At 39.0% G+C, this 25,069-nt stretch overlaps 1 protein-coding gene across 8 annotated transcripts in view; it reads right to left on the reverse strand.

The window, feature by feature from the left end:
* The window catches only part of NBEAL1 (neurobeachin like 1), an 86,480-nt gene that overhangs the window by 60,601 nt on the left and 810 nt on the right, over positions 1-25,069 (reverse strand). For 5 of the 8 annotated variants that reach the window (XR_010651532.2, XM_065840639.2, XM_071811470.1 and 2 more), the window contains exons 1-7: positions 24,519-24,590; positions 23,686-23,987; positions 9,242-9,333; positions 4,442-4,603; positions 3,047-3,128; positions 2,727-2,854; positions 635-717 (exon numbers count right to left, since the gene is read on the reverse strand). Coding sequence is in view for 7 of the 8 variants with exons in the window: in XM_065840639.2 (XP_065696711.1) it covers positions 635-717; positions 2,727-2,854; positions 3,047-3,128; positions 4,442-4,603; positions 9,242-9,333; positions 23,686-23,736 (598 nt within the window). In the remaining variant the exon portion in view is untranslated. Of the gene's footprint in view, positions 1-634; positions 718-2,726; positions 2,855-3,046; positions 3,129-4,441; positions 4,604-9,241; positions 9,334-23,685; positions 23,988-24,458; positions 24,591-24,840; positions 24,989-25,069 lie in introns of those variants that run through there. The other 3 variants (XM_071811468.1, XM_071811467.1, XM_071811469.1) reach the window with 3 other exon arrangements.

Genomic DNA, 25,069 nt, shown 5'->3' on the forward strand with positions numbered 1-25,069 from the left:
TGTGCTAAACTGGTAAACTAGCTGGGCATCCCATCTTCCTAAGATTTAAGTACACAACATACTCACATACATCCTCCTCTTTCACACAGCCAATCTGCAGTGGCAAGAACACACAAATTCCAAAGTAGCTATCATGATATTTAATGACTTAACCAGAGACAACACAGCAGTTTCCCAAATTGCAGTCCAAGGAGCACTGTGTAGTGGGATGGCACAGAGTTTCCTTCTTTCTAGCTTTTAAGCTACCTTAAGAGACAAAAAAATACACGAACACCTCCCTGAGATTATTTTTTCATGCGAGCTATCATTGTAGTTGCTACAGGGATCTTACGCAATCACTATATGTACCCTAATAAATGGGAAAGTTGGCAATTCACAGAGCCAACCCCATTAAACCCTGTTACATACCAAAAGAGTCTGAAGAAGCAAGGCTTTCAAAGATGAGTAGGAATGGCACAGTGGTGATAGCCAGAGCAAAACACAAGCAAATTAAGCAATCCACTTCATTCAGCCTCAGAAAATAAGCAAGGGGCTTTTACAGGTATCAGGGATTCTTAGGGGAGAGGAACGTGGAATCACTAATTTCACTCCTCCAAAGATGGTTATTGTTAAACATGCTGTTGATGATACTTACGGTAAAAGAAAGGGACAAACTCAACAGTGAGGGAAGCTGGTTTATACTTCTGTCTGCTCTTTTCAACTGTACCAAGGAAGCGTCTGCAAATACATTAAAAGATACACCAGAGAAATTAGATACGATACCTTTGCTTATTACACTTAAGACTTCATAATAGAAAACACTGCCAAAGGAGATACCTTTTGCCTACAGGATCAAAAAAATAGTAGTTTTTCATCCTGAAAAAATGAATCGCAGCTAATCCCATATTTACTGTTCTGCTCCTGGAAATACCTTAACTATTTACAATAGAGTATAGTTGGGAAAAAGAAAAGCGCAGCAATCTGTTATGTAGCCCTTGCTTATTGTAACTAAGCCACTAGCAAGACTGCCAGATTTCTTCACCATGCAATTTGAAATGGGCACAAAACACTATTATGGGTTTATTAGGGGGTGGGAGAGAACTATCAAATTAAAGGGATCTCTTTCTACTGATATAACTATAAACTTCTTTTCAAAGATGCAACATATCTAAGCTGTGATCTTCAATAACTTATTTTGCCCTAATTCAACCAGGTCTGCCTACCCCATTGCTTTTGGTTTGTTTGTTCCACTAGTTTAGAAAAATGGGCCAGTTTTTGAAAGGGGAAAGGAAGGGAAGGCCAGTTACAACCAAACACCTCTTAGTGTATCCTCAAATTTAATTTTGTTCTAACTTTTTGACTGCCAGTAAATACATTATAATTTTTAAAAGGTATTTAAATCATAACCAGTTTCAGAAAGCATAACACTTTTCTGTGGTGTGGTTATATTGATTCATTGCTAAATTCTGCACCTATATTGTTGTAAATTCACTGATTTTGAGCGCTTATACTCTGCCTAGGACATCACAAGATATGCTGGCCTTACCTACACTAGATCTGAAGACAGCTTGGCAATATGCTGGCAAGCCATATGTGACAACTAGTATCAATTCATGCTCCTAGAAAAGGGGAATTCGCACGTTGCACAAAAATACCAGAAGTTGTGAGCCTTACATGCTCCTTAAAACTTCGTGTGCAATGAGTGAGGCTCTTACTGAGAATACTACCTTTTGTTTCTGTAATAGCCTCACGAAACCCGCAGTCCACGCAGAATTCTGGCATACTGCAGGTTTCCAGCAACAAAGCAAGCCCTGCAGCCAAGGAACACAGCTCACACGATTCCCACTCTTTGCACAGAGTCAGATGAGTGATTTGCTGCACAAATCCAAGCCGCAGAGCTAGCACAATGCTGTGCTACCTCTACAGAACAGATGTGTGAGAACGGACCTGAGGTTTCACAAGCCCAGCTAACATGAGATATGATCTCTCAATGCCTTTAGTTATTTGCTTGTACAGGCCCAACATTTGATGTATGTCAAAATGGTCCTGATGGAAATAAAACTGAGGACCTGAAGGCAATGCAGCTCTGAAGGATAGCAGCAAGGAGCCAACAACAACTTCAGCCCTTGTACACAAAGCAGAAAAACATGTTAACAATATAAGGCTGTGTACATTTAACATTACTGTAATTAATTTGGGGCTAATAAGGGAGAACTGTACATGAAAAAGATCTCACAGAAATATGTAGGAGGTCTCTGAAGAGCCTGATGAAGTGAATCACTGGCAGTTTCAAAGAACAGGGCCTATGCCTAGAATGACAGTAACTAAACATCTTGGAAAGCCCATTTCCTGGTTCTCTACACTTCCCAACTTTCAAAAAACCTCACAACTCCCCTTTCCACCAAATGGAACAGGATACATTAGTACTCTGACAACTTTGGTGGCAATGAAGTTCAGTTTCAAGCATGCCTGCTTCATTATGTTAATTTTGATAGGAAAAACTACTTCCTTAATGCTATTCTAAAGAGTGTGTCTTTGGGAAAAGAAAACCTGGAACACAGTAGCAAGTGCTCAAGGCTGTCAATTCTATCAGTTGTACATAGCAACTGCAGAAAAATACACACATAACTACTTTTTAATTTAGTTTGACATCAGGCAGTAGTAGTTCTGTCAGAAACCTCACATATTATTTATCTAAGGTTATCATAAACTGCAGTATTTATAATGCTGTCCTAGTCCACACATACCCTGCAATTCGCTGCCTCCAGTTTCGATATGGATCGTAGAGACTTTCACAAAAAGCCAATGCATGTCTCACAAATTCTTCTATAGGGGTCTGATCTGCCACTTCCTTTTCTTTTGTTTTGCTTTTTAACTGAGGAAAAAAAGCAAGCTGTGGTCAGAAGACTTCTAGAAGTTGAAGATTAATCGTGATCTCCTCCAGAACAGTTCTGAGCTCACAAATTTAAATTGTTGCCCACATAACAGTATTATTGAAATAAATGGATCACATAAGCAGGAAACATCAGAAGGCAAAAATAACAGATGAGAATTGTTAAACACATACCTGTTGAATATATAATGTAGTCATGGTGATAACATGGTTAACGTATGAACACATCCCGATCTCCTCCACATTAGCCAAATTTCTATGAAGACAACATAAAAACCACAGAAATGTACACAGTGTACAATTCGAGGCTAGTTCAAACAGTGTTTGTTTTAGCGTTCTGTCTATAATCATACAAAAGTATATCAGCATTCCCCTCCAAAAGACTGCATGTATTCAAATGGTTATTTCTGTCACAGTAACAGAGTTCACAAGTTTTCTTCTAACAGGAAGGCAAAGAAAGGCCTGAGTCACTTTGCTGTAGGCCAATTCTAGCTGGAATTTGGGGTTTCAGAGGTTAAGTAGATTCCCAGGACACTCTAAATAGGAAGCTCAGAAATGGCATCTGAAAACAAAGACAGTAACTTCCATTTCTCCCACATTACTAATGCATATGCTTTCTAAAGCTTTAGCAAACGTATTACCTAGAAGCAGTTATTCACTCTGAATTATTCCAAGGAAAACAAACATCTCAAAAATTATTTCAGAATCTAAAGAAATCAATAGCAACAAAAAAAATAGCATGTGCATATTATTTCTCAGTCTTGAAGACAAGTCACAAAGATCAGATAATGAAGTGATGATGTAAGGAGAATTTTTCAGCAAATATATAAGACTGACAACAGCTTGTAATCCAGAAACACATTACTATCATCTACTCAGCTTACATTTAATATTCCAGGATACTTCAACACTGTCCTGCAGCCCTTTATATTGTGACAAAGGACTCAAAAAAGTTGCTTCAAATACTCCTCAGAAAAGGAGACTCCCTGTTATATTTTATTCCCTTCCTCTCTCAGTGCAGTTTACAATAGAAGACTGAAGAAATAGTGAGGAATAGATCCCTAAGAACCATTTATTCACCTGTTTCAACAGAATTTAAAAAGAAGGCATAAGTTTCAGAAAGAAGCCAGTTGCACTAATAGTGTAACAGGTCAGTTTCCTAAGCTGTTTATGGAATTATAAGCATGTTACGAATGTGAAACTGTTCTTCCTGTACAATTCTCTCAATTTATTTCACAGTCAACCCTTGCTAGAGTGTGTGTTTTCTTTCCAAGCATTTTTTTATACCAGGTGCACCACACCTTATGTAGATACAAGGAATTTAATGTCTTATCCCCTTCTATTCCATTTCTCATGGCAAACGTTATTGCTAAGATGACTGCACCGCTCTCCTCTCTCTTTTTTATTCCCTCTGCCTTTACTTTGAAGATTGTGAGAAGTGGCATTTCTGTTTCTATTGGAAAGTGCCAAATCACGTTGCTTATGTCATTAGAATGTATATCTATAGGTTTCATCACGATTCCTTAAATAAAACAATAGCCTTGCCGAGGTAACAATCAGAACAAATACCTGCAAAGGATGATAAAGAATTTCACAAGTAAAAGCGATAGAGCCTGCTGCTGCTCTTCTAGTCCATCTGACATTTTCTGGACACACTGCAGCAGCTGGAGCCTGACGACCTGAAGAATGTTATCGGGAAGCAGCGATATTCCTGGAGGAATGTCATCCACTCTAAAGAGAAAAGCCACACACAAAACTGTTAATCATGCAAATGACATGTTATCCATCAATTCCACTGTGTTCCTGTAGTGTTCCAATAAACCTCCATAAGAAAGGTTACTGAAATGATGGCTCACAAACACTTTCTAATGAACCCCAAGGAAATGCCTGGTGGCAATATGCCAGTTTGAGCTTCTTTTTCCCCAGCAACAAACTGCATTGAAAAAAAAAAAAGTGTTAAAAATTCATTAAGTGGATTCCTAAATGCTTCTCCATGCAACGATCTGCCTTAATTGCCACAGAGAAATTGCACGATCTTCAGCAGGTAAATGGGCAGCCTGGGAAATCCCTAAATAAGGAATGTGATAGCCACAATGGAATGGAACGTGAAAACTAAACACAAGGGGAACATTTTCAACTTGCTACTGAAGATTAAAAGTGCCCAAAGAAATATGATGCCAATTATTAAATAGTTATTGAAGCCCAACTGGTGTCATTCACAGTGCACCTCATGTCTTTCTTACATCAATTACAAAAAGCCTTACAAAAGAAAACTAAATGTAAAAAGACAGCTGTTCACAATAAGATTAAAACAAAGGAAGCCTTGAAAAATCAGTGTTGAATGTGCAGGAGAGAAAAGTCTCAAAAATCCTTCTGACTCTTGGTACACTGATTTCCAGGAACAACCATAGAGAAACCCATTTCAGCAATAGTATAGAAATATATAGCCATGTTAGAACATTTTCTGGGATGAAGACTGTTGATCCACTGCTGCACACGGTAAAGAGGGTTTGCCTTTGGCATCAGCTGTTTACCCTGACACATCCTCTATGAACTCTACACAGGGGCGGGGAAAGAAAAAGCACGGAGAAATGCAACAATGGGCACTAAACACTGAGATATAGATTATTGGAGGGAAATTGGGAGCAATAGGTTGTTTAGCTGCTAAAGCTGAAAAGCAAGCCTACATAAAAGGAAAAGCTAAGATCCAATTTAGCAAGTAGACAGGTATAAGTGATAGCAAGCTCCCACATCCTAGAAAACAAGTGTTACCTACACAGACACAGAGGGCCCGATACTGTTCATTCCCTTCTCTCTTCTCAAAGTTATGCAATTTGCTTTTCAGATCCTGGGATTCAGAATCTCAAGGGATACAGAAAGTTTTAACACAAACTTTACGGGGCCTAGGCCCTAAATTAATAGAGACACTTTACCACGAAACTAAGAATGACTGCTCTTTTCCAACACAACTGCCAAGAAAGAAATTGTAATTTCTGTGATAGCAGCTTCACCCCTCAAGACACCAGTAGATCCGTACCCTCTGGGACTGGAAGCTTGGCTCCTCATAATCTGATCATTCACCATCTCTGTATTAGGAAGACCCTAATTTTTGACAGCTGAAATCATATAACGAAAAGTAATTTCCCTAAAATGGCCAACAAGTCTTTTTCAGTAAGATCATAAAGTGTTTCACAAGAGAGCAAACAGCATACCCTTCATGCCTCACGGCCCAAAGAATGTTTGCTCTGCAGTAGCTGCCTGTCTGTGCTATTGCACAACCCACGAGGATGTACGGCCCTATGCGAGACTGGCACAAGAAATACCAAGTGGGATTACTCACACTGAATATACTATACATTATAGAAATAAATATAAATATTTAGAAGTAATCAAACTTATCTTCACCTTGAGACAAATTACTATTATATCACCACAAAAATCTAAAAGTTAAATTTATAGATGTTTCCCAACAAAACTAGCTATGTAAACTTAAGTATTCCAAAAAGAATTAGAAAAAAAAAAAATCTCAAAATACATATCTTAACTCACATTCTTATTTGGTGGCTGGGACCTTACAAGAAAAATGTGAAAGGGGCCTTGACACATTTGGGTTCTTTTTGTTTACAATTTGCTTGCATTACATTAGCAGGGTTATGCAGCAATACAAACCACCATCTCAGGCATCTGAAAGGAAGTTAAATTCGCCTCTAAATTGTATTCACCTGTTGCAGCCCAAACTCACACACTGCAACTTTCCACATCTCCTCTGCCAGTGGCAAACGCTCTGGAACAAAGCGCTGTGGAAAACAAAGCTTTACTTTTCATCAACCACAAAACCATGCAATCAGCATTCCTATCTGGATTCTTGCATCATTTTTATGTGGGTTTGAAGTCAATGAATTAATAAAGTACTGTTCCTATGGTACTTTGAATGAGTTTCCTTTAAGCTCCTTTGCTCAATCAAGATCATGCAAACCAAAAGCAGAAAAAGAGCACAGCAACACTCTGGAGGCATTTTTTTATTTCTAAAAGTATTAAATCAAATGACAATTCCTCTCCTTCAATGAGGGGAAAAAAACTCCCACCAGCTGGTAAAGGTTTTATCCTTTTCATTGTAAACAGATATGAGATGACTAAATGTTTTTAGGGAAAGAACAGGTGCACTCATCTTTTGTGCTCAATTCTCAAAGCCACCAGCGTGTTTTCACCTTTTCAGTAAAATCCCCTCACCTTTTCAGTAAAATTATTGAAAACACCATTAGTGAACCACTTCACTGAAAAATACAGGGTAGAAGCGCAAAGATGGAGGTAGAACTGAAGCTGTATAAGCCTATAAGCTGCATAACAGTAAAAGCTCTACTTATATAGTCAAATCATACCACTGGATACGCTCATCCTCTATATTTACAGATTTCCTAATGCTGCGCTAGGTAGCGACTTTCAGATTTCCAAAGCAGACTTCAGGAAATTATATATTTTGATTTATAGACAAAATACTCTTATCAGTTAAATCGGCAAGTGACAGCACCAGTTAAGAGTCCTTTCAGAAAAACAAACAAAAAATCCCAACATATTAACGGTTTCATTACATGCTAAAAAAAAGCCATTGAGTCCACAGAGCCCTATGGCCCCAAAAGAAGAGTCACTGAAAATCAGTATTTGGTGGTTCCACACTGACCTACTTGCTCTTTTATGCAGCCTCAGTAATACCAGTTCCACAATATAAATTGACAAATTGACAAATCAATTGATAATTGCAATATAAATTAACAAATCCTGGAAAGATGCCACTTTCCACATGCCTGATTATCTCACAAATGCAAATAAGGGCAGAAACTGCAATTCCTTGTTAATTCTAATATCTGCTCTCAGTGTCATTTTTAATCCAGCCATCCAAGCACAGGAATGATTTGCCTTCATCCCTACGCTGTTTGGATAGGTTTTCTCTACATCTGTTACACGAATGAGTCTAAATCCACATGTGCCTATTCTTCCAGACTAAATCACTAATCCTGTCATTAACCTCAGAAAAAGACACTATTTTAATGCTCAAAAAGCGATCATTTAGCACAAGGAAGATGCTGCTGTTGTTCTGCACAACTAAGCTTCATGTTTGTTTTTTAACATTTGTTTGTTGCTGTTAAAAAACACAAACACACAAACTAAAAAACCCCCAAAGATATTATTCTCTTCCACTGTTCAGATTTCAATATTAAATAGTATGTTAAAGATAAAAAGCTTATCCTTTGACACAGGTTTCCTTAACTAAACACAGAAAGATGCATTTTGGACACTGCAAAGAAAACAGATCTTCTCAATGAGCACAGTATTAATTTGAAGGTGTTGCTTATTGATAATAGGACTATATATTTTGCTTCATACAGGCATGAGGAAAATTTTAATATAAAGAGCTGAGAAGCCCAGTTTTTACCCACTGAGATCCAGTTGCAGCATTCTTCGTTTCCTTCTAACAGCAGAGGCTATCGCTTACGCTTCAAACAGGATCTGATCCAAAGCCCATTACAGAATTTCCATTGATTTCACCAGGGCTTGGACCACAGCCATCATGCAGGGAGAGCCATCCTTTGTGTTCAAATACCAGTAGCAATATCAGCTCTAATACCAACACCAGTTCTTACGATTTCTGAATCCTACATTTGCTTTTTCTTAAAACCCTTAGTTCAGGCAAACATCTCAAAAGCAAGAGAAAACATCCAGTGTCTAAGTTTCTACTCCTTAGAGCACAGCAGACAAATTCAAGATGCTAAATATGGAACTCTGAAATGAGACTTCAACGCCACCTCATGATTGTGTCTGAGAACTTGTGGCCAGCAACACAGGTGAAGTCGGCAACACTCTTGCCCAGAACTGAAGTCTTCATGGATGTAAACAAAGAAATCACTTGAAAGTCTATCCTTCGTACATATTTTAAGTTTTAAAAGGTTTTCAGCTAAGATATCCAAATCTTTCATTAAGCATTTTATCTCATCTTTAATCTTAAATCAACTCCTGAAATAAAATCACAAAACTCTTTACCCGTACCTTACTTCTGCTGATGCAGATTCTGAGTACTAATACTATTTCATATCCAACATTTAATGAATACTTATTCAAAAAAAGGAATAATGATTATATTTCTACAAGCCAGAACAAGTGAATATGCATGCCATATCCTGATACAATGCAAATACCAGTATTTGCCTAGTTTCGTCATTCGCAGCCCAACTCGACCTTCAAAAGAATGGGAGCACCACTCAGCTAAGTCTTTCTTGCATTTCAAGGCAGTATTGTTGTTGAAGAAAATCGGGCTCTCAGCCAGGTCTGTTTCAGTTATCAAAGAAAGATGAAAAGGTCTGTAAATGTACATACCTAGTCGGCAGCTTCTCAAAGTCCACATCCAGAAACTGTTCATAGCTAGAAACAAAACTGTCCAACCAGAGCTTCAGGTAATCTGGATCTTTCTGTAAAAAAGAAGAGGAGAACATTAGGCAATATTGCACTCAAGGCTATCTGTCCACAACTTTGTAGCACTAATTTGAATGGAAACCTTTTCTTCAATGCATTTCAACTGGGAGAAAGGAGAGAATACACAGATTTTTAGGACTAAAATAAAACAAATAAACAAAAAACCCCAAACAAACAAACAAACAACCCAACAAAACCACCTAATAGAAGTATGCCACCTTTCCAGAAACAAATAAAAATGAAGACTTATGTCTTAGGAGGACACCATTCCAGGAGAAAAAAGCAAGCCAATATTTAACAGTTTTGCTACAAATTAAGTTATTTCAAAGATGCTGGAAACAGAAGTTAAAAACAGCTTTCAAACTTCGAATCTGGCCCAGGTTTTCCTTTTACTTTATTAGCAGCGATTAGCTCAGGCCCCATGCACCAGTCATCTGTTGAAAGATGCAAGAAATCTAAATTTTACGAAGCAGTTTTAAGAAAGGAAACTTATAATGGTGTTACCCACGGTAAACCACACAAAAACGTGCATTAATAAAACATGGTTAAACACACACCTTTCTGAAGACCAGCCTCTGTGTTTCAAAGGCATCTTATATTTTCCCAAACCAGAAGAAGCATGACAGTTCAGGAGAAAAACTGTCTTTTTACATTGGCTTAAAATTTTAATTTCATAATAGAAACAGACAGTAGTAATGAGCATCAGCTGCTTCCTTACACACCACATACACTGCAGTTATCCTGCCCAGCACCTTCTTTATCTTGAACTGAACTTTTTTCTTTTTTTGAGGTCAGCTGCTGCCATATAATTTGAGGTTTAAAGTCAGTGGGTTTTAGAATTTATTTCTGTTGAGTTATCTTCCCACCACCTTTTCAACTCTCCTCTGTTTTCTCATGACAGAAGTGGTAAACCAAATTAACAGTAGAATAAAAATTGGAACTACTTTTAATATGAATACATTGGTACTCTCCAATGCCAGATCAACTTTCCAAGCCAGTACTTGTTGCAATCTGACAAATATGTATGTTACCAGGCAGCAGAAGATAGTAGCCCGTGGGTATGGTAACACTTCAGATGTGTGTTGCTACTGAGAGCAACAAATCACTGAACTGCAACCCCTGCTCCAGCTGATTCACTCTAAGTTGTTAGCTACACGCTTTTATCTGCAGTCCCCGAAAGGAAGATGTGTAACTCAGCCAGACCATAATAAAGCACCTGAAATACTCAGAAGCCTTATTATCAGTAAAAGCAGTGAAGCCTGTGGAATATATCTTATTCCCCACTTGGATAATTACCCTGTTGTCATTCTGCAGACAGGTAGCTGGAGGCTGTATGGCAGACAGCAGCTCCAAATTGTTTTCTGTGTACACCATGCTTTTAAAACACCACTTACAGAGTGCTGTGTGTTTTGGTAATACACCACAAGGACAAACCGTGATAAAGCAATTTTAGATTGGTGTTCTTTCCCAGCCCCACCGCACACACTCTGCAAACACACCTTTTGAGATCAGCAAGAAACGCAGAAGGAAAATTCTGATTTGTACACAGCAGTAAAAGCAGAAAGCAGCTGTATGTGGTAATAAACCACCTTGCACTAGTTACAACTTTTAATCACTAGAAGAGAAAATGTTAATTTTGGAAACCTTACAGCTTTCTAAGTCAAAAGTCTAAGCAATTCATTGATTTACCTGAAGCTTGCCTAAGTTTTGAGCACAACAATTTTCTGTATCTTATTTGAATAATAGTTCATATATATAAACTGCATGCCTTAAAACTTCTGGAAGATAATTTCTCCACAGCTTGAAATTCCTAGAAGCTTAAATCTAACTTAAGTTAGCTATTTGTCTTCATAGTGACAAACTGAAATAACAACCAGAGGTTTCACAAGGCTATTTTAAGGGTGCCATTGTAAGGATATGTGTGAATCTTAAAAAAGAAAAGAAAGTAAAAAGCCATTTGGTTGATAATTATGCACAAGCCACAAATCTGCAGAGCCTAAGTTTAGGCATCTGAGCTCAACATATTGTAACGAAAGCCTGTGAAACTGCTATAGCAACACTCATTCACTTGCACTAAGGAAAAAAAAATGTATTTTAAGCCTATTACATCAAATGTAGCTCATACCACCTGGTAGTGAAAATACTTCCTTGTTCCTTCCCTCCCTTCAATACTTTTGGTATTTAACTAAACCAAAACAAACAAAACACCCACAAAACAACACAACACCCTTTAGGCCTCCGTTTTCATGAGATCCTTTTGGTACAATAATAATTGAATAGTTGTCATAGCTCTTTGCACTTTAAAAAGAAAGACTGCCAGGCCTGAGCAGTATAGTGTTTCTAACAGGTACCTAAAAAACTAAACCAAACACAGCACCACACCGAAAGCCCCCCCTAAAGACTCAGAAAGAGGTGCGCATTTCTGTTGGGGTTTGTGGTTGTGTTTTTGTTTGGTTTTCTTTACCAACACGGCACAATGCTAGAAAGGAAGAAAAAAATGTTGCTAAATGAAACCAGTTCGTTTTCACACTCACATACCAATACTGTGGCCAAACACTGCCAAGCAATTAGCAAGTATCCCAAGTATCTAACATTTTAACAACTGTGATATATGTACATATAAACTCTAGTGGCCGTCCTTAGACTTGGCATATCTGGGGAAAAAAGCTCTCAATGTCAATACCAACTTTAGCGTTCAACACCACTGAAACTAGAACAACCACTGAGAGGAGGAGCACCCTAATGCCCTTCTGAACAATATGAGATTCTCTAAGGCAAATAAGTAACAAGAAAATATAACTAAAATCTACACTAACTTGGGACAGGCTCTCTCATCTCTGATATATTGAATTACCTACAAATTACAACAGCTCTAGTCTTTATGAAGGCTGATTAATCAAATGACAAAGAAATGTTCTAATCCAATCTTTTTTTTTTCAGTAAATCGTCTGCCTATGCAAGAAGGTCAACAAGAAAAATCATTTTTTGCGCCAGTAATAACATTTTAAAAATGGATAACAAGACAGTTAGTATTAGACTCACAGTTTGCTTTAACTTGAATGAAAACATTTTACACAAGTCTGGCATTGAAGTCCTCACACTGCAAGTCTTTAGACCTGTGCTTGTGGAATGTGGGTACGTTTACCCAGGGTTTCAAATCCACACAATTTATGTTTTTATATACATTTTGCTTTTAGATTTAACAGTAACTTCCATTTCTACTATGGCTCCAAGCAAGCAGACACAACCAGAAGGGCAAAGCTCAGTACAATTTTTACAGCTGTGTTCAGGAAGCATGAGTTGCTAAAAACAAAAGCCGGCTCTGCCCGAGGCTGTTTGCAGTGTCACATTCCATGGGCTAAAGGCAAAAATCCCTGCAGGGCAGTCCAGAGTCCGGCTGTCAGACAAGCCCGACTTGTCTGACGAGACAGTTGTTTGAAGTCGTTAAATTTAACATGCAGTTATAAAATAGCAGGCCAGGTCCGGCCATTGCGCGCAGCAGCTCGTCAGTCTTCAAAGGGAATTGCAGCTTCCAAGCGCTACCATAAAATCTCACTGGCACTGGTATTACAGCAACTAATCCCCTGCTCCCAAGCATTGTATTTAAAATATGAACAATCCCTTGGTGTTAAGGCTGAATTAGACCTACAAAAAAATCAACGTTAGGAAATCAAACACAAAATGCTGCCTTTAGACCACTGGTGAGTTTAATAGTCTTAAAACTAATTGAAGTAGTCTGCATAATGCAGAATTGTAGAACATTTCTCAGCACTGTCTGAAATAAACTATTCATCAAGGGATTAGAAGGTTTGTTTTAAGGGAGCTTTTTCCTCTTCATGTTTTCAAAAATGAAAGGCAACATTTTCAGCACACGATCCGCTAGCAGTCTTTATTCTGAAACACGTTAAAGAGCTTATGCTTTTTGTGAACCTTTCAAATCTGTAAAATACCTAACTAAAACCAGAAAAGCTTCATTATGGCAGCAAAACTATAGTAAGAATTAATAAAAGACTTCCTGATATGCCATTCTAAGCTGGCTAAATTGTCTTGACAAATTCAATCAACCAATTCTAATTATCAGGGCAATCACCTTTGGGCACAACTTTTCATTTTAATTACAACACTCATTTTTGAATCAGTTGTTGATCCAAAAGAAGGAACACTCCTGGCAAGTAATTATAAACCTCCTCTTTGAAAATTCACACAAGTATTCTGTTCCGTTTCCGAAACCAAGAGAAAAGGGGGGGAGGGGAGTGGGTTTTTTTTATAAATGGGAGTTGTAGTGAATCGTGATAGGAACAACTATTTTGGGACAAGTTAAAAACTTCCCCTTGGCATAGAGATTTATACCAAAATACATCTATAGCTGTCAATTATGATGAAATTTAGCTCACAAACATTAGAAGTCAAAGTTGAATATATTTCTTCTCTTTTCAAAACAAGAATAATAATTACAATCTTCCACTAGTGCCGTATGTTAAACACAGTTATCCGAGAGCTATCATTTGATTTCCTGTCTACTTCAGTCCCCAACAAAACTGGAGAAACAAAATGAAAGAATTTGCTTACTAAATGGAAGCAAAGCCTCTATTTTTCTTTCTCTTGCTCTTTTTGTTGTTGTTTTAAAATGACAAACACAATTACAGCCTTGTAGCTTTGGAACTGGCATGTGACTGATACCAACCCTGGGACAAATCTAGTTAACCTGAGCTTAGATTTTAGTATCTTCTCATTAGACTGAAAGTCCCACCAGGCAAGTTCCACGTACAATCTGTCATACAGTATTTCAGCCTTTAGAGCCCACTGCACTTACCAAGAGTTTACCATAAGACGACACAGCATATTCTATTAACATTCACTTTTCCCATCAAAGTTGACATGACGAACCAACCAGCAGCACAAGCTGAAAGTTGTATTTTAAGCCTAAGGGAACAAGAAGCACCCTAAATAACTGGAAGGGAGTCTACAGTGTCAAGATAAGCCTAAGTTAATGAAAATTCAAACTATAGCTTCAGAAAGCTTTGGAGTTTAATGCTTGACTGCTTTGAAACTCAAAGTCATGCTATCATTTTAAATAAGAAAAGGTCTGAGTTTTAGCAACCACATGCACAAAGCCAGCTTTTCCACATCAAGTTTCTAACTTTCAGGGTGATGCAAGAGACTAAAGTTTAACACAGACTGAAAGGAAGCAGGACGGTGCTACAACAGTAAAAACATCAGCCACTTACTTCACCATATCAACAATCAAATATTGTCAAGTCTTTCAGCAGATAAAGAAAGGCTGAGAACTTGTGCACAGCTTTTCAAAAGAAGTATGTATGTTTCAAAATGTCATCTGATTACTTTATAGAAAACTTAAATAAAGAAAAATTTTATTTCAACTATGGATTTAACAGCCTTCTCAATCACACCAGGCCTTAGGTTAACATTGTACTGCAGCTCAACTATACACTTTTCAAAAGCACCCTTAAAAAAATATCTAAGGCTCAAAAACTAGGATACAGCAGAATATGGGTTACTTGTGCAACTGCTGTTTGGCATCCATCGTACTTTCACTGGTACAGTTTTTAAGTGATTAGCACAGGCAAATAATGAGGTCAGATTTCTGTAAGTAACACCCTTGTTCTCTATAGCCTGCTTTATTCTCAAGAGCTTTGTCCATTCAGTACAGTGAATGATGCAGTATCCTGTGGAGAAAAAGATACACCTGAGCCACTGTACTTGTGGCTATTTTTGAGACCTGGGTTCTTATACACAACAAATATTAAGGGACCATCCTTCTCATCATCGTATTTTCTCTCCAAAATTCCAAGTTTATCCTTAAAGCGTGTGAACACTACAGATCTAACCAAAACTGTTACCAAACAAACAAACCAGGAACTTCAAATAAAAAATTTTCCTTCCTTGCTTCTCAGAACATTCTAAACCATTTAACATTTAGTTCCCATGAAGCTTCAGTCATTTATAATGAAAAATTTTGATTCCAGCTAGTCCTAAATTCAGCAAAAGCAGCAGTAAATGAATACCAAGCTTTCTCGAATTGAATGCATTAGCCAAGCAGCTATTGACAGAGTTACTAAGGTGACTTACAAGCAGCCTGCACATACCACAACCGCTTGCTCCAGAACTCATGAGGATTACGCCACTGGAAACTCTGGGCCAATGCCTCGCATTTGTCAGTTAACATTTCCAATCGCTCTTCCACAGAAGAGCGATTCTTATAAATTCTTCTTTCCAATACAAGTGCTACCTTTTCAACCTCTGCCTTCGCTTCCTTATGAGTTATTAAATGTCTTATGGGATGCTCCTGCAGGTTCTTATGCAGATTCTGGTGACTGATAATTGACAATAAAAGAGTACCAATTCTCCCTACATTCATACATAAAAGCAAACTCATTCACTGTTTTCATTCAGATTTCAGGAATATGTCCTCAAAGATTTGTCTTAATCTCTATCCTCCCAACTTCAGTCTAAAAGCCAGAATTACTAGGAAGGTATTTTGCATGGTAAATTGCTATCTATTAGGTAATTGAAGGTTTAGCATCTGCTCAATTTTATGCCCTGTTTCCGCTATGTAACAGTGGTATTTAATTGTTAATTTATTTTGAGGCTTTGTTTCTGCCTCCTTCAGATGTCCTTTACATAAAGCATTCAAAAGCCTTTAAACCCTTTGTAATTTAACCTCCTAAACATCCTCACTGTTTTAAAATATGCTTTGCTTTTAGATATTAGTACAGTTAAACTTAATTCCTAATTTTACACAGTCATAATTAGCAGTGTTACTCACTGGTCAAACAATTATTTAATGCCACTTACTCCTACTCCTTACTATAGGTACATGCAACCCTCAATCATAAATCAGACAAACATCATAAATGCTTTAAATATCAGAGAAATCATCAACAGACATATTTTATGAGCACGGAAATCTAACAGCTAATGTTTAGATTTGCAGATGCAAAGAGGAGGCTTAGTGAGATGTCAAACTTCAAACAGTGTTTATGGTTAGAATAATCAAGTATAGTTCTAATTTGTTGGTGTTTTCTGTTTACCTTCCATCCTCCCCTACTAAAGCTTCCCATTTACCACAAGATAAATTGGAAAAGTTAACTGAACAAAATGACTTTTTTTAAAAAACCCAAGATGCTTATCTGCACTGTTGAGATGTGTGCATGTTTCAGTGGGTGTTTTCTTTCTCACATATATCTCTTTCATCAAGAAAAGCTCAGTAATTAAAGAAGCTCTTCTCTTTTCTATGGCAGCTGTTTAACCTTTCTGAAGCCTGTAAATATTTTAACAGTATCTATTGACAACATTTGGATTCAGGCATTAAGCTACAATGCCGTTCAATGGGCAGCTGGCAAGCCTGTCTCTCATTTCCGTATTGCAGGACAAACATATTGCATATTTGAGCTGATTCTGCAATATTATTTTATCAGGACACATGCTATCCCTGGATATGAACCAGATGACCAAGTTAGAAGTGCCATAACTCAGAAACCACACAACAGCCCAGTGTTTGTTAAATTCGCTCTTACATTACTATGTCAACACACAGAACCAAAAGTCCATGTTTCTAGCTTTGTGATAAACCATTCCATTTAAGAGGCACTCGATTCTTTCATTTCCGTAAAAGCTTGATCCGAAATAAATCTGTTGGTATGTTCAAAACTACACATTTCTCATTTGTTCTGTAAAGCACTAATCCACAAACATGTGGACACGTAGAAATTTCAGCCTCATGCTGGACACCAGTAAAACTCTAAACTGTACAGCAAAAGCATGGACAAACCTCAGAGCAGCTACATATATGTATTGCCAAGTACATTACAGAATGATAAGCAGCAAAAATAATCTCTCTATAGCATGCAAAATGTGATGGTTTTCTTCCATCTCTCTCTGTTCAGGTCTACGTGCTGTCTCATTTGAACCTGAAGTCTGCGTGCTCTGTGTCAGTTCCTGTTCTGTGTCTGAACAACCATCAGCACAAAGGTTGCCCTGCTTCATAATTAAGGAAGGTAATGGCTACTACAAGTTAAGAGACCAACATCTTGCATATACATGTCAGTTATTTACATGAAAAGTTCTATATTTATAAATACCAGAATTACGTTAGTTGTTAGACTATGAGACATCTCTTTAAATAGCAGACAGTGAATTCAGAACTGAAAACCAACAGCTCTTGTTTATCTATATCTATTCTTAGTTCAGCATCTCACAAAGACAGAAAAAAGATATTTCCACCAATACATGGCCACAAGTGACATGCTCTGTTACAAGTTATACTCTCTCAGAATGCAGAGATTTAAAACAATCTGCAGAAGAGATTTTACACAGCAATTGTTTAATGAATTTTCACTCACTAATTTTAGCAGAGGCAAGAATTTACACAACAGTGACTTGTGAAAAACTACTTTTACTGAACACTTGGTTTGCTCAAGCATTTATCTAGCTGTAAGCTGAATACTTCTTTATCTAATATAACAAAGCAATATATTGGCCAGTGATTCATATCGCGTCACTATCGGCAATGGTACAAGAAGGAAGATGCACACGAAGTCAGGATGAGATCATGTTTGGGGTGCAAAGGTCAGTGTTTCACACAGGGTTCACAGTTTAACAAGGACAATATTCTTGTTGAAACACATACACCTCACCACAACTAAAGCGTAATTTTGGCTGAAACCACGTTTCTTTGAGAAACACAACTACAACATCACTTAAGTGAACAAAGCCAGTTCAATCATCCTGCTTTAAGCAGACCTACAACAGTCATGTCTAAAAGCTGATCTCATCACAAACGTTTTTAGTTTACAAATACTATCTGATTTTATACAGCAACAGACATTAAAAACATCTTACAAGCAAAAACTCAGATTAATTAACATACACTGATGAACTATCCCTTGCAATTTCATAACACTCTTCGTGAAGGTACATATTTGCTGTCACTTGCTGAACATCCCATTAAATGCCCAAATCTTTTGATGCAGTTGACTGAGGGATTTAATTGAGCTATAAAATACTGTCTGCGAGGCCGTACTTTGTAATACAGTAGTGAAGGGACACTAACATTGCAGCACGATTCCTTTTGTCACTGACACTTAGTAGGTCAGCTTAGCAAGACCGTAACATTATACACCGCGAGAACTGGTACGTTCTTGCTCCAAGCCTACTCTTTTGACTATCAAGATGGCCCTCTTTTTTGTTAGCTTTGGACCAGCATAAGGTGGTTGATGCTAACAGAATTCCCCTCAAGAAGCACATCCTTGAAAGGATCACAGAAATTTATTCTCACAATTCAAGGTCAAATTTATCTGAATTCTATATAGCATGTTAGGATTAAGATACAGGAACAAGGAATTAATGGAAGTTATTCTCTTTCACAGACTCTTCTCACAGCACAGAGTTTAGTCCTCATAATATGAATGTAAGTTTAACTCAACTCAATTATGTTTATATGTTAAAGTTTCAGCTTCTAAGTATTCACATTGCAATGGCCTTCTGATCGTGGAGACAGACACGTAATTACAGACAGGCTGGCACTGCCAGCACACCACAGTTGGTAGAACTTCATTCATCACAGTGGGCTGCTCCTAACTAACAAAGAAATCACGATTTCTCCCAAGACCACTTATTTTCTCATTGAAATCTTCTTCTGATTTCTGTAAGCCAGACCCCACATGACAACAAAAATAACTCAAAGTAACAGGGCTCTAACCACTATAGGACATTTTTAGGATAACACATACAGCCACATGTAATGGGGTTTTTCTGTCCGGTTTTTGATCTAGTACTAGTAAATGCTCTTCTATTAAAAAAAAAAAAAAAAAAAAAAGTAACACATCTCTTTCTATGCTACAGCATTAAACAATAAGGTTTTAAAATATATAGAAATCCTTCACTATGCCAGAGAAAAAAACTACAATATATTTATCTCAATACAATCAAATTTTGTCAAAACAAAATACAACACAAGAAAGTGCATTTAAGATGACAGCTTATACACAAGTCTGCTGCTCTTAACACAGCAAGGGATGCTCTGGTTTAAGTATCGGAGATAGCTGAGACAAGAGCATTATGATGAGCTTTACAGCTGCTAACACAGAGTCCCTACTGTATTAATTACACTAAGTTTGAATGTCCCCTCTCTGAAATGTGAAGTGCAGGCTAGAAACCAGCTGAAAGACAGACTCACAGTTTTCCCTTCAAACTGTTATATCACCTATAAAATAGGGCAGTGTTTAAATGAAATCAGGGTTTTACTGGAGATCAGAGTTAAGAAAAAGCTCAGAACCACTGTAATACAATAGAAAACTGAAGGTTTCCTGAGCTGCACATGGCAGCTAAGTGTCAGCATTTACACATTTGAAATACCTCCTGAAGACAATTGGGATTTTTTTTTTTTTTAAATTTAAATAGAGAAGAAAAAAAAAATATCTCTTTCCATATAAAATGATACCTGATCACTTTCTGAGTAGAATAAAAAAAAAAAGACTTATATCAGAAATCCTGACATCCTTTATGAGTCTGAAAAACCTACCAGAACAACTGGGGGAGGTTAGATACACGTAGTTAAAATCTTGCAGAGAAGATACAGGTTCAACCCCTTTAATTTCAATCTGCAGTAACAGTTACTGCAGAGGATTATAAACATGAATTAATTTGGTATACTGATACATGACTAACATCTAAGACAAGGTTAACCAACTAATACTATAATAGTAATATTATTACAGCCATGGTGGTCTGAGGCTACAAGTCACATGAACAGGAAAAGATCACAGATGTAGATGAAAGCATGTCCTTCTCCCTGACTACTTCAGTTCACCTAGTAAAGCTCTTCTCCTGCCATATACTTACATTACTATTTTCAGGTATCTGCTGCATTTGTGCTTACATAACAAGTGTTTCATGTTCCTGTGTAGGTTATTGAAGGGTTTGAACCGACAATCAACACACTTGATACTACTGCTGTCTACCTGGACTACTGGGGAAAATTTCTCCTAGTGACTACTGTAGAATAGGTAACACAGGCCCTCTCTATACATAATTCAACTATTTTGAAATGCACACGTGCCTACATTTGGATGAGAGGACAGCAGCTTACACCCATATCAATATTCAAGTGTATAACAGCATTGTACAGAGAATTGAGTGGGAAAACAAACAACAACAAAACACACAGTTGAAACTGAAAATCATTAAAAAACATGCCAGCAAGCTGCATCCTTAACAAACACCCCAAGGCAGGAAGAGCTCAATCTACTAACAATACAACACTGCAATACAACCCTGGTGACTCACATCTAACTTCACTAAATATAATGAATTTTTAAACTGCTTCCATGCATCATCAGGACCATAAATCACATGTAGCTACTACTTTCACTGGGCATCTTAGACAGCAGACTGTGATCCGCAGCTTTGGAGCTCTTGCCCTACAGGATAGCTTTTAGGGGAACAGAAGCAGGAAAAAAGAAATCCAACCTTAGATTAGAAACTGCCAGATGAAAAGTAACTGTAAAAATGAAATTTTGCAGCCACTGAAACATAATCTTAAAAGAAAGAAACAAAGAAAAATAAATCAGCTCAGACGTGATATCAGAGACTGCTTCTGCAGAGATGCTAGTTACATGCTGCTGCCTGACCAAATCTCCAACTGCTAAACTTCAAAAGAGGGAATGAAAATAGAGAAATGCCTTCCTAATGTTACTTTGCACAAAAGTTATTGTAGCAACTGGCACACTGCCAGAGACGTCAAGTGATCACAAGAGTCGTGACCCAGAATAGATGGTAAGATGGTAACAGAGCATTATCCATCACCTCAAAGTTCTGGTCAGGATTGCTGCTGTAGCACAGGGTGCTATATTTAACTTCCTATCGCAAAAGACCTGATTATCTAAAAAAGGCAAGACAAACAAGACTACTCAATAGCAATAATCTGAAGCATCACACAAAAAAGGAGCTTGGATTTCACTGTAGCTAGCAAGGCTGCAAAAGCTAAAGCCACACATTTAGGATTTGTGGCACAACAACTTCCCAGCTTACTCAAGTGTGGCTCTCCAGCAGGTTTTGTAGTTTGGAAAAATTGCCTGGCTTCCCCTCCCAGGATGGCACAACAAGGTCACGACAGCGCAACATACAGGATTTGCTACGACACTTTGCTAGGTAGTGCCAGGTAGAAAGAGACTTCTCTGTGTCCTGTCACTACTGATTATTTATTGCTACACCTTCCCATTGAGCTGGATGCTCTGAGGAGAACAAAGTACAGCACACAGATGTTTTCAATACATGACAGAATACTCTAATTTACATTAAGGTTTCACAACATTTTACATCCTAAGACCTAGCTTCTTCAGTTGCTCTTAACTTCACCAAACTTAATTCAAGATGAAATACTGTTATACTGGATGCCTGCATCAAGCAGAACAAGGTATCATTTTAACCTGAACCAGTTGAGAGACAAAGGGAAAAACCAGTGTTGTGTCTAGCACTTTTTGAAAGGACTCCTTTTTTGGAGTTACTCTGATTGACTTCAAATTTGGAAGACAAGTTTTTTAATGTTTAAAAAACAATTCAAAACTATTTTCCTGCTTAAGAACAAATCCTTATCAAGATATGAATCCACCTAATTGTGCCCTTAATATATGGGTCTGGAAGAAAAAAGGCTAAAAATGTCACTGAAAGCTCATGGAGGCTGAGTACACAATTCTTTTTTTAATGGTACATCCTCCACCACCTGAGAGCTGACCAGACCACATACACATCATTACCATAAAGAAACTGAACATTCTCTAAGTGATGTAAGCACACATTTTAACTAGAACTCTTCTATTTATGCAAACTTCCTGCTATCACACAGCCAACACAGAGATGGAAAGCATACAACTTAAATGAAAGGCTCAAGCAAAAGGAGAGAAGGTATAAGACAGACAAAAGAATTTTACAAATAACTAAGGAGGAAAGAGACAAAGACTGGCTGGGCACAGGAATTCAGAGCTGAGCTCATCTCTGCAGCCCTGCGTCTCCCAAAGCTGAGGAAAGCCTGGATTCTTGGAGTCTGTTCCAAGCGTCTTTGTTCTTCTCACATCGATGAACTCACTGGCAAAACATCCATCTCCTCCAGCGCTAGTTCATTTCCTACTGCCATTGGCATTACTACATTAGTTTAAAAGGCAAAGGTCCATGCAAATATACTTCAACCCAACCAATCTCCCACAGGGGTAGCAGAAGTCATACCACGCTGTTATGTTTGCACTAGTTTTATTTTTAACTACATACAAAGCAGTAGGGTTACAAACTCACACACACACAAACAAAAAAAGAAAAAAAATAAGAAAAGCTACAGTTAAGACTACTTTGTGCAACCCTCATCCACTGCTTTGTGCACTTGGGTTGTTGAGATGGTCTGTACTTAAAACTATGCTCTCAAGATGGGCCTTCTCTAGAAATGAACTGGTAAGAAGAACAAGAGAATGTTTGGTTTACCCTTTATGTTTGAAGAGCAAAATAAACTGTGATACATATAAAGTATGGGACTGCAAAGAGAAAAGCCAAAGAAAACCAGAGAATAAGGCCACCAAAAGCTATCCTTGCCACTGAGTTCCTACATGGCAGTAGGCCAGTCCTTTCCCTTGCCTTCACAGTTATTTTTTGTACATTCCTTATTCTACAGATATCTATTTAGATAATCTGCAGTACAATTTGTGTACATACTCAGCATGCCCAGCAGCGATTAGGACCTGCGCTTTAAATACATGAATTGTTCTACAATGCCAATGGATACAAGATGATATTTTAATAACATTCCTACCAGGTGAAGTAAATTAATTATTATTAATGGAGTATTTAGATATCATAGTGATAATCAGCAAAGGAAGACTCGGGAGTAACTTAAATCCGTTCTTTGGGAAGGCTTTTGCTAATCTAGTTTAAATGAAACTGGAGCTGCACAGAAAACAGTAAGTATAAAGCTAAATACTACACAGCTGTGAATTAAGTGAATACAATGTATCTTAATGCCATGGCCCTACAAAAGAAAGAATTATGTGAGCATATGCATTCACATACTTAAAAGATACAGCTACAATAACTGCTTAAGCTGAGCCATGAACACCATGCAATTCACATCTCGCACACAAAAAAGCCCAACCTGAACAGCAAATCAAGAGATGGGGTTGTAAATAGTCTAAGAAGTGCAGTCATACCCTTAAAGAAACCAGACAGGCCTATGCAACTTCTAAGAAAAAAAAAAAAAAAGTGTTAAAAAATGTTAAAGACACATTTTAAACACCTGACTTCCAAAGAAAACAGGAAAATGACAAACAACCCCCCCCAATATTTACCTTACTGCAGTAGAGCATCCAAAGCTCATACAGCCTCTCTCGGGATGCCATTCCTTCCCTTCCTTTTTTTGTCAATAGCAGTTACTTTTCTTCAAGATCCTACCATGCTCAGTTCCCACGTGCAATTTCCACAGTTTTTGCTTTACTATTACGGTTATACCATAACCTGAGAGGAAGTCAAGGATCCAAATAACAGAGTCTCAGTCTCTCCTTTTCGGGTAAATAACGTAGCACAACACAAGCGACTGCAGACAAGTGCCAAGCATGTCCGTTCTTTGCCAGCGCTCCTTCGGTTTTAATCTCTAAAAGTGAAAACACACCCCTCAGGCTTTTGGTGGAGGAAGGAAAAAACAAATCCGTACTTAAAACCCACAGACGACTTAGGGAATTAAGCAGCGGCAGGTCGCGCTGATTTCGTCTCTGACAGTGTTACCCCTAACCCGGAGAAGTCTGTTTTCTCCATTTTGTGGCCCTTTTTCGCAGGGAGTCAGCGGGGGGGAAGCAGCCGGGCTGCTGAGGGGACGCGGGGGAGGTGTCGGTGGGGACGCGGCTCAACCCGCACGCCGGGACTCTGGCCCGGCACTGACAACCGCCTTATCCTCCCACTCCCGGGGTCCGCAGCCGTCCCCGGAGCCCAGCGGGCCCGGGCAGCGGCGTTTACCGCAGATTAGCAGCTGCCCAGGCAGAGAAGCCGGCCGCGGCCTCTCCCGTTCCCCCGCACTGCCCCGCCGCCCGCCCCCAGGCCACAGCAGCCGCCCCGCGCCGACACCGACCGAGCCCTCGGCCTTCCCCAGCTCCCCCCGCAGCAACCGCGGCCTCTCCCCGCAGCCTACCCGGCCCACGGCGGGTTGCGGCCGGGCAGTGCCGCGCGGCAGCCGGGCGGCGGAGGGGGCCGGGCCTCGCCACATCGCCCGCCCCGCCCGCATTCCGGCACACGCCCCGGGCCGCCGCCGATAGGGAGGGGAGAGGCCGCAGGCGCCATCTTGGCTGCGGGCAGGGGTAGCACCTCCCTTGTAGGCGGAGCGCTCGGGGCCCGCCCGGCGGCTGTGGAGGGGCGTCCCGTTCCGGACCGCTTGCCGGAGCGGGCGTAGGGGTGCCGGGGCCGCTGCGGCGACCCCCGGCGGCAGAGCAGCTGCGCAGCCCACGGCAACTCACCTGAGGGGCAGCGGGTCCCGTGAGGCGTTCGCCTGTGTGCGGCCCGGCGTTCCCGATTCCCGCGGGAAACCCCCGCGCCGCTTTACCAGTGATAAAGGACATCGAGCACGTACGTGTGCTTTACATATGCGCCACAGAGTTTAGGAGCCTGGATACATAAATACATCTGCTACCACTTTAAGACAGCCCATACGCCGTTTGCAGAGCTTGCTGACAAGCGTTGTAATAA

This window comes from Patagioenas fasciata, chromosome 7, assembly GCF_037038585.1.
Source record: "Patagioenas fasciata isolate bPatFas1 chromosome 7, bPatFas1.hap1, whole genome shotgun sequence".
Classification (NCBI taxonomy): Eukaryota; Metazoa; Chordata; class Aves; order Columbiformes; family Columbidae; genus Patagioenas; species Patagioenas fasciata.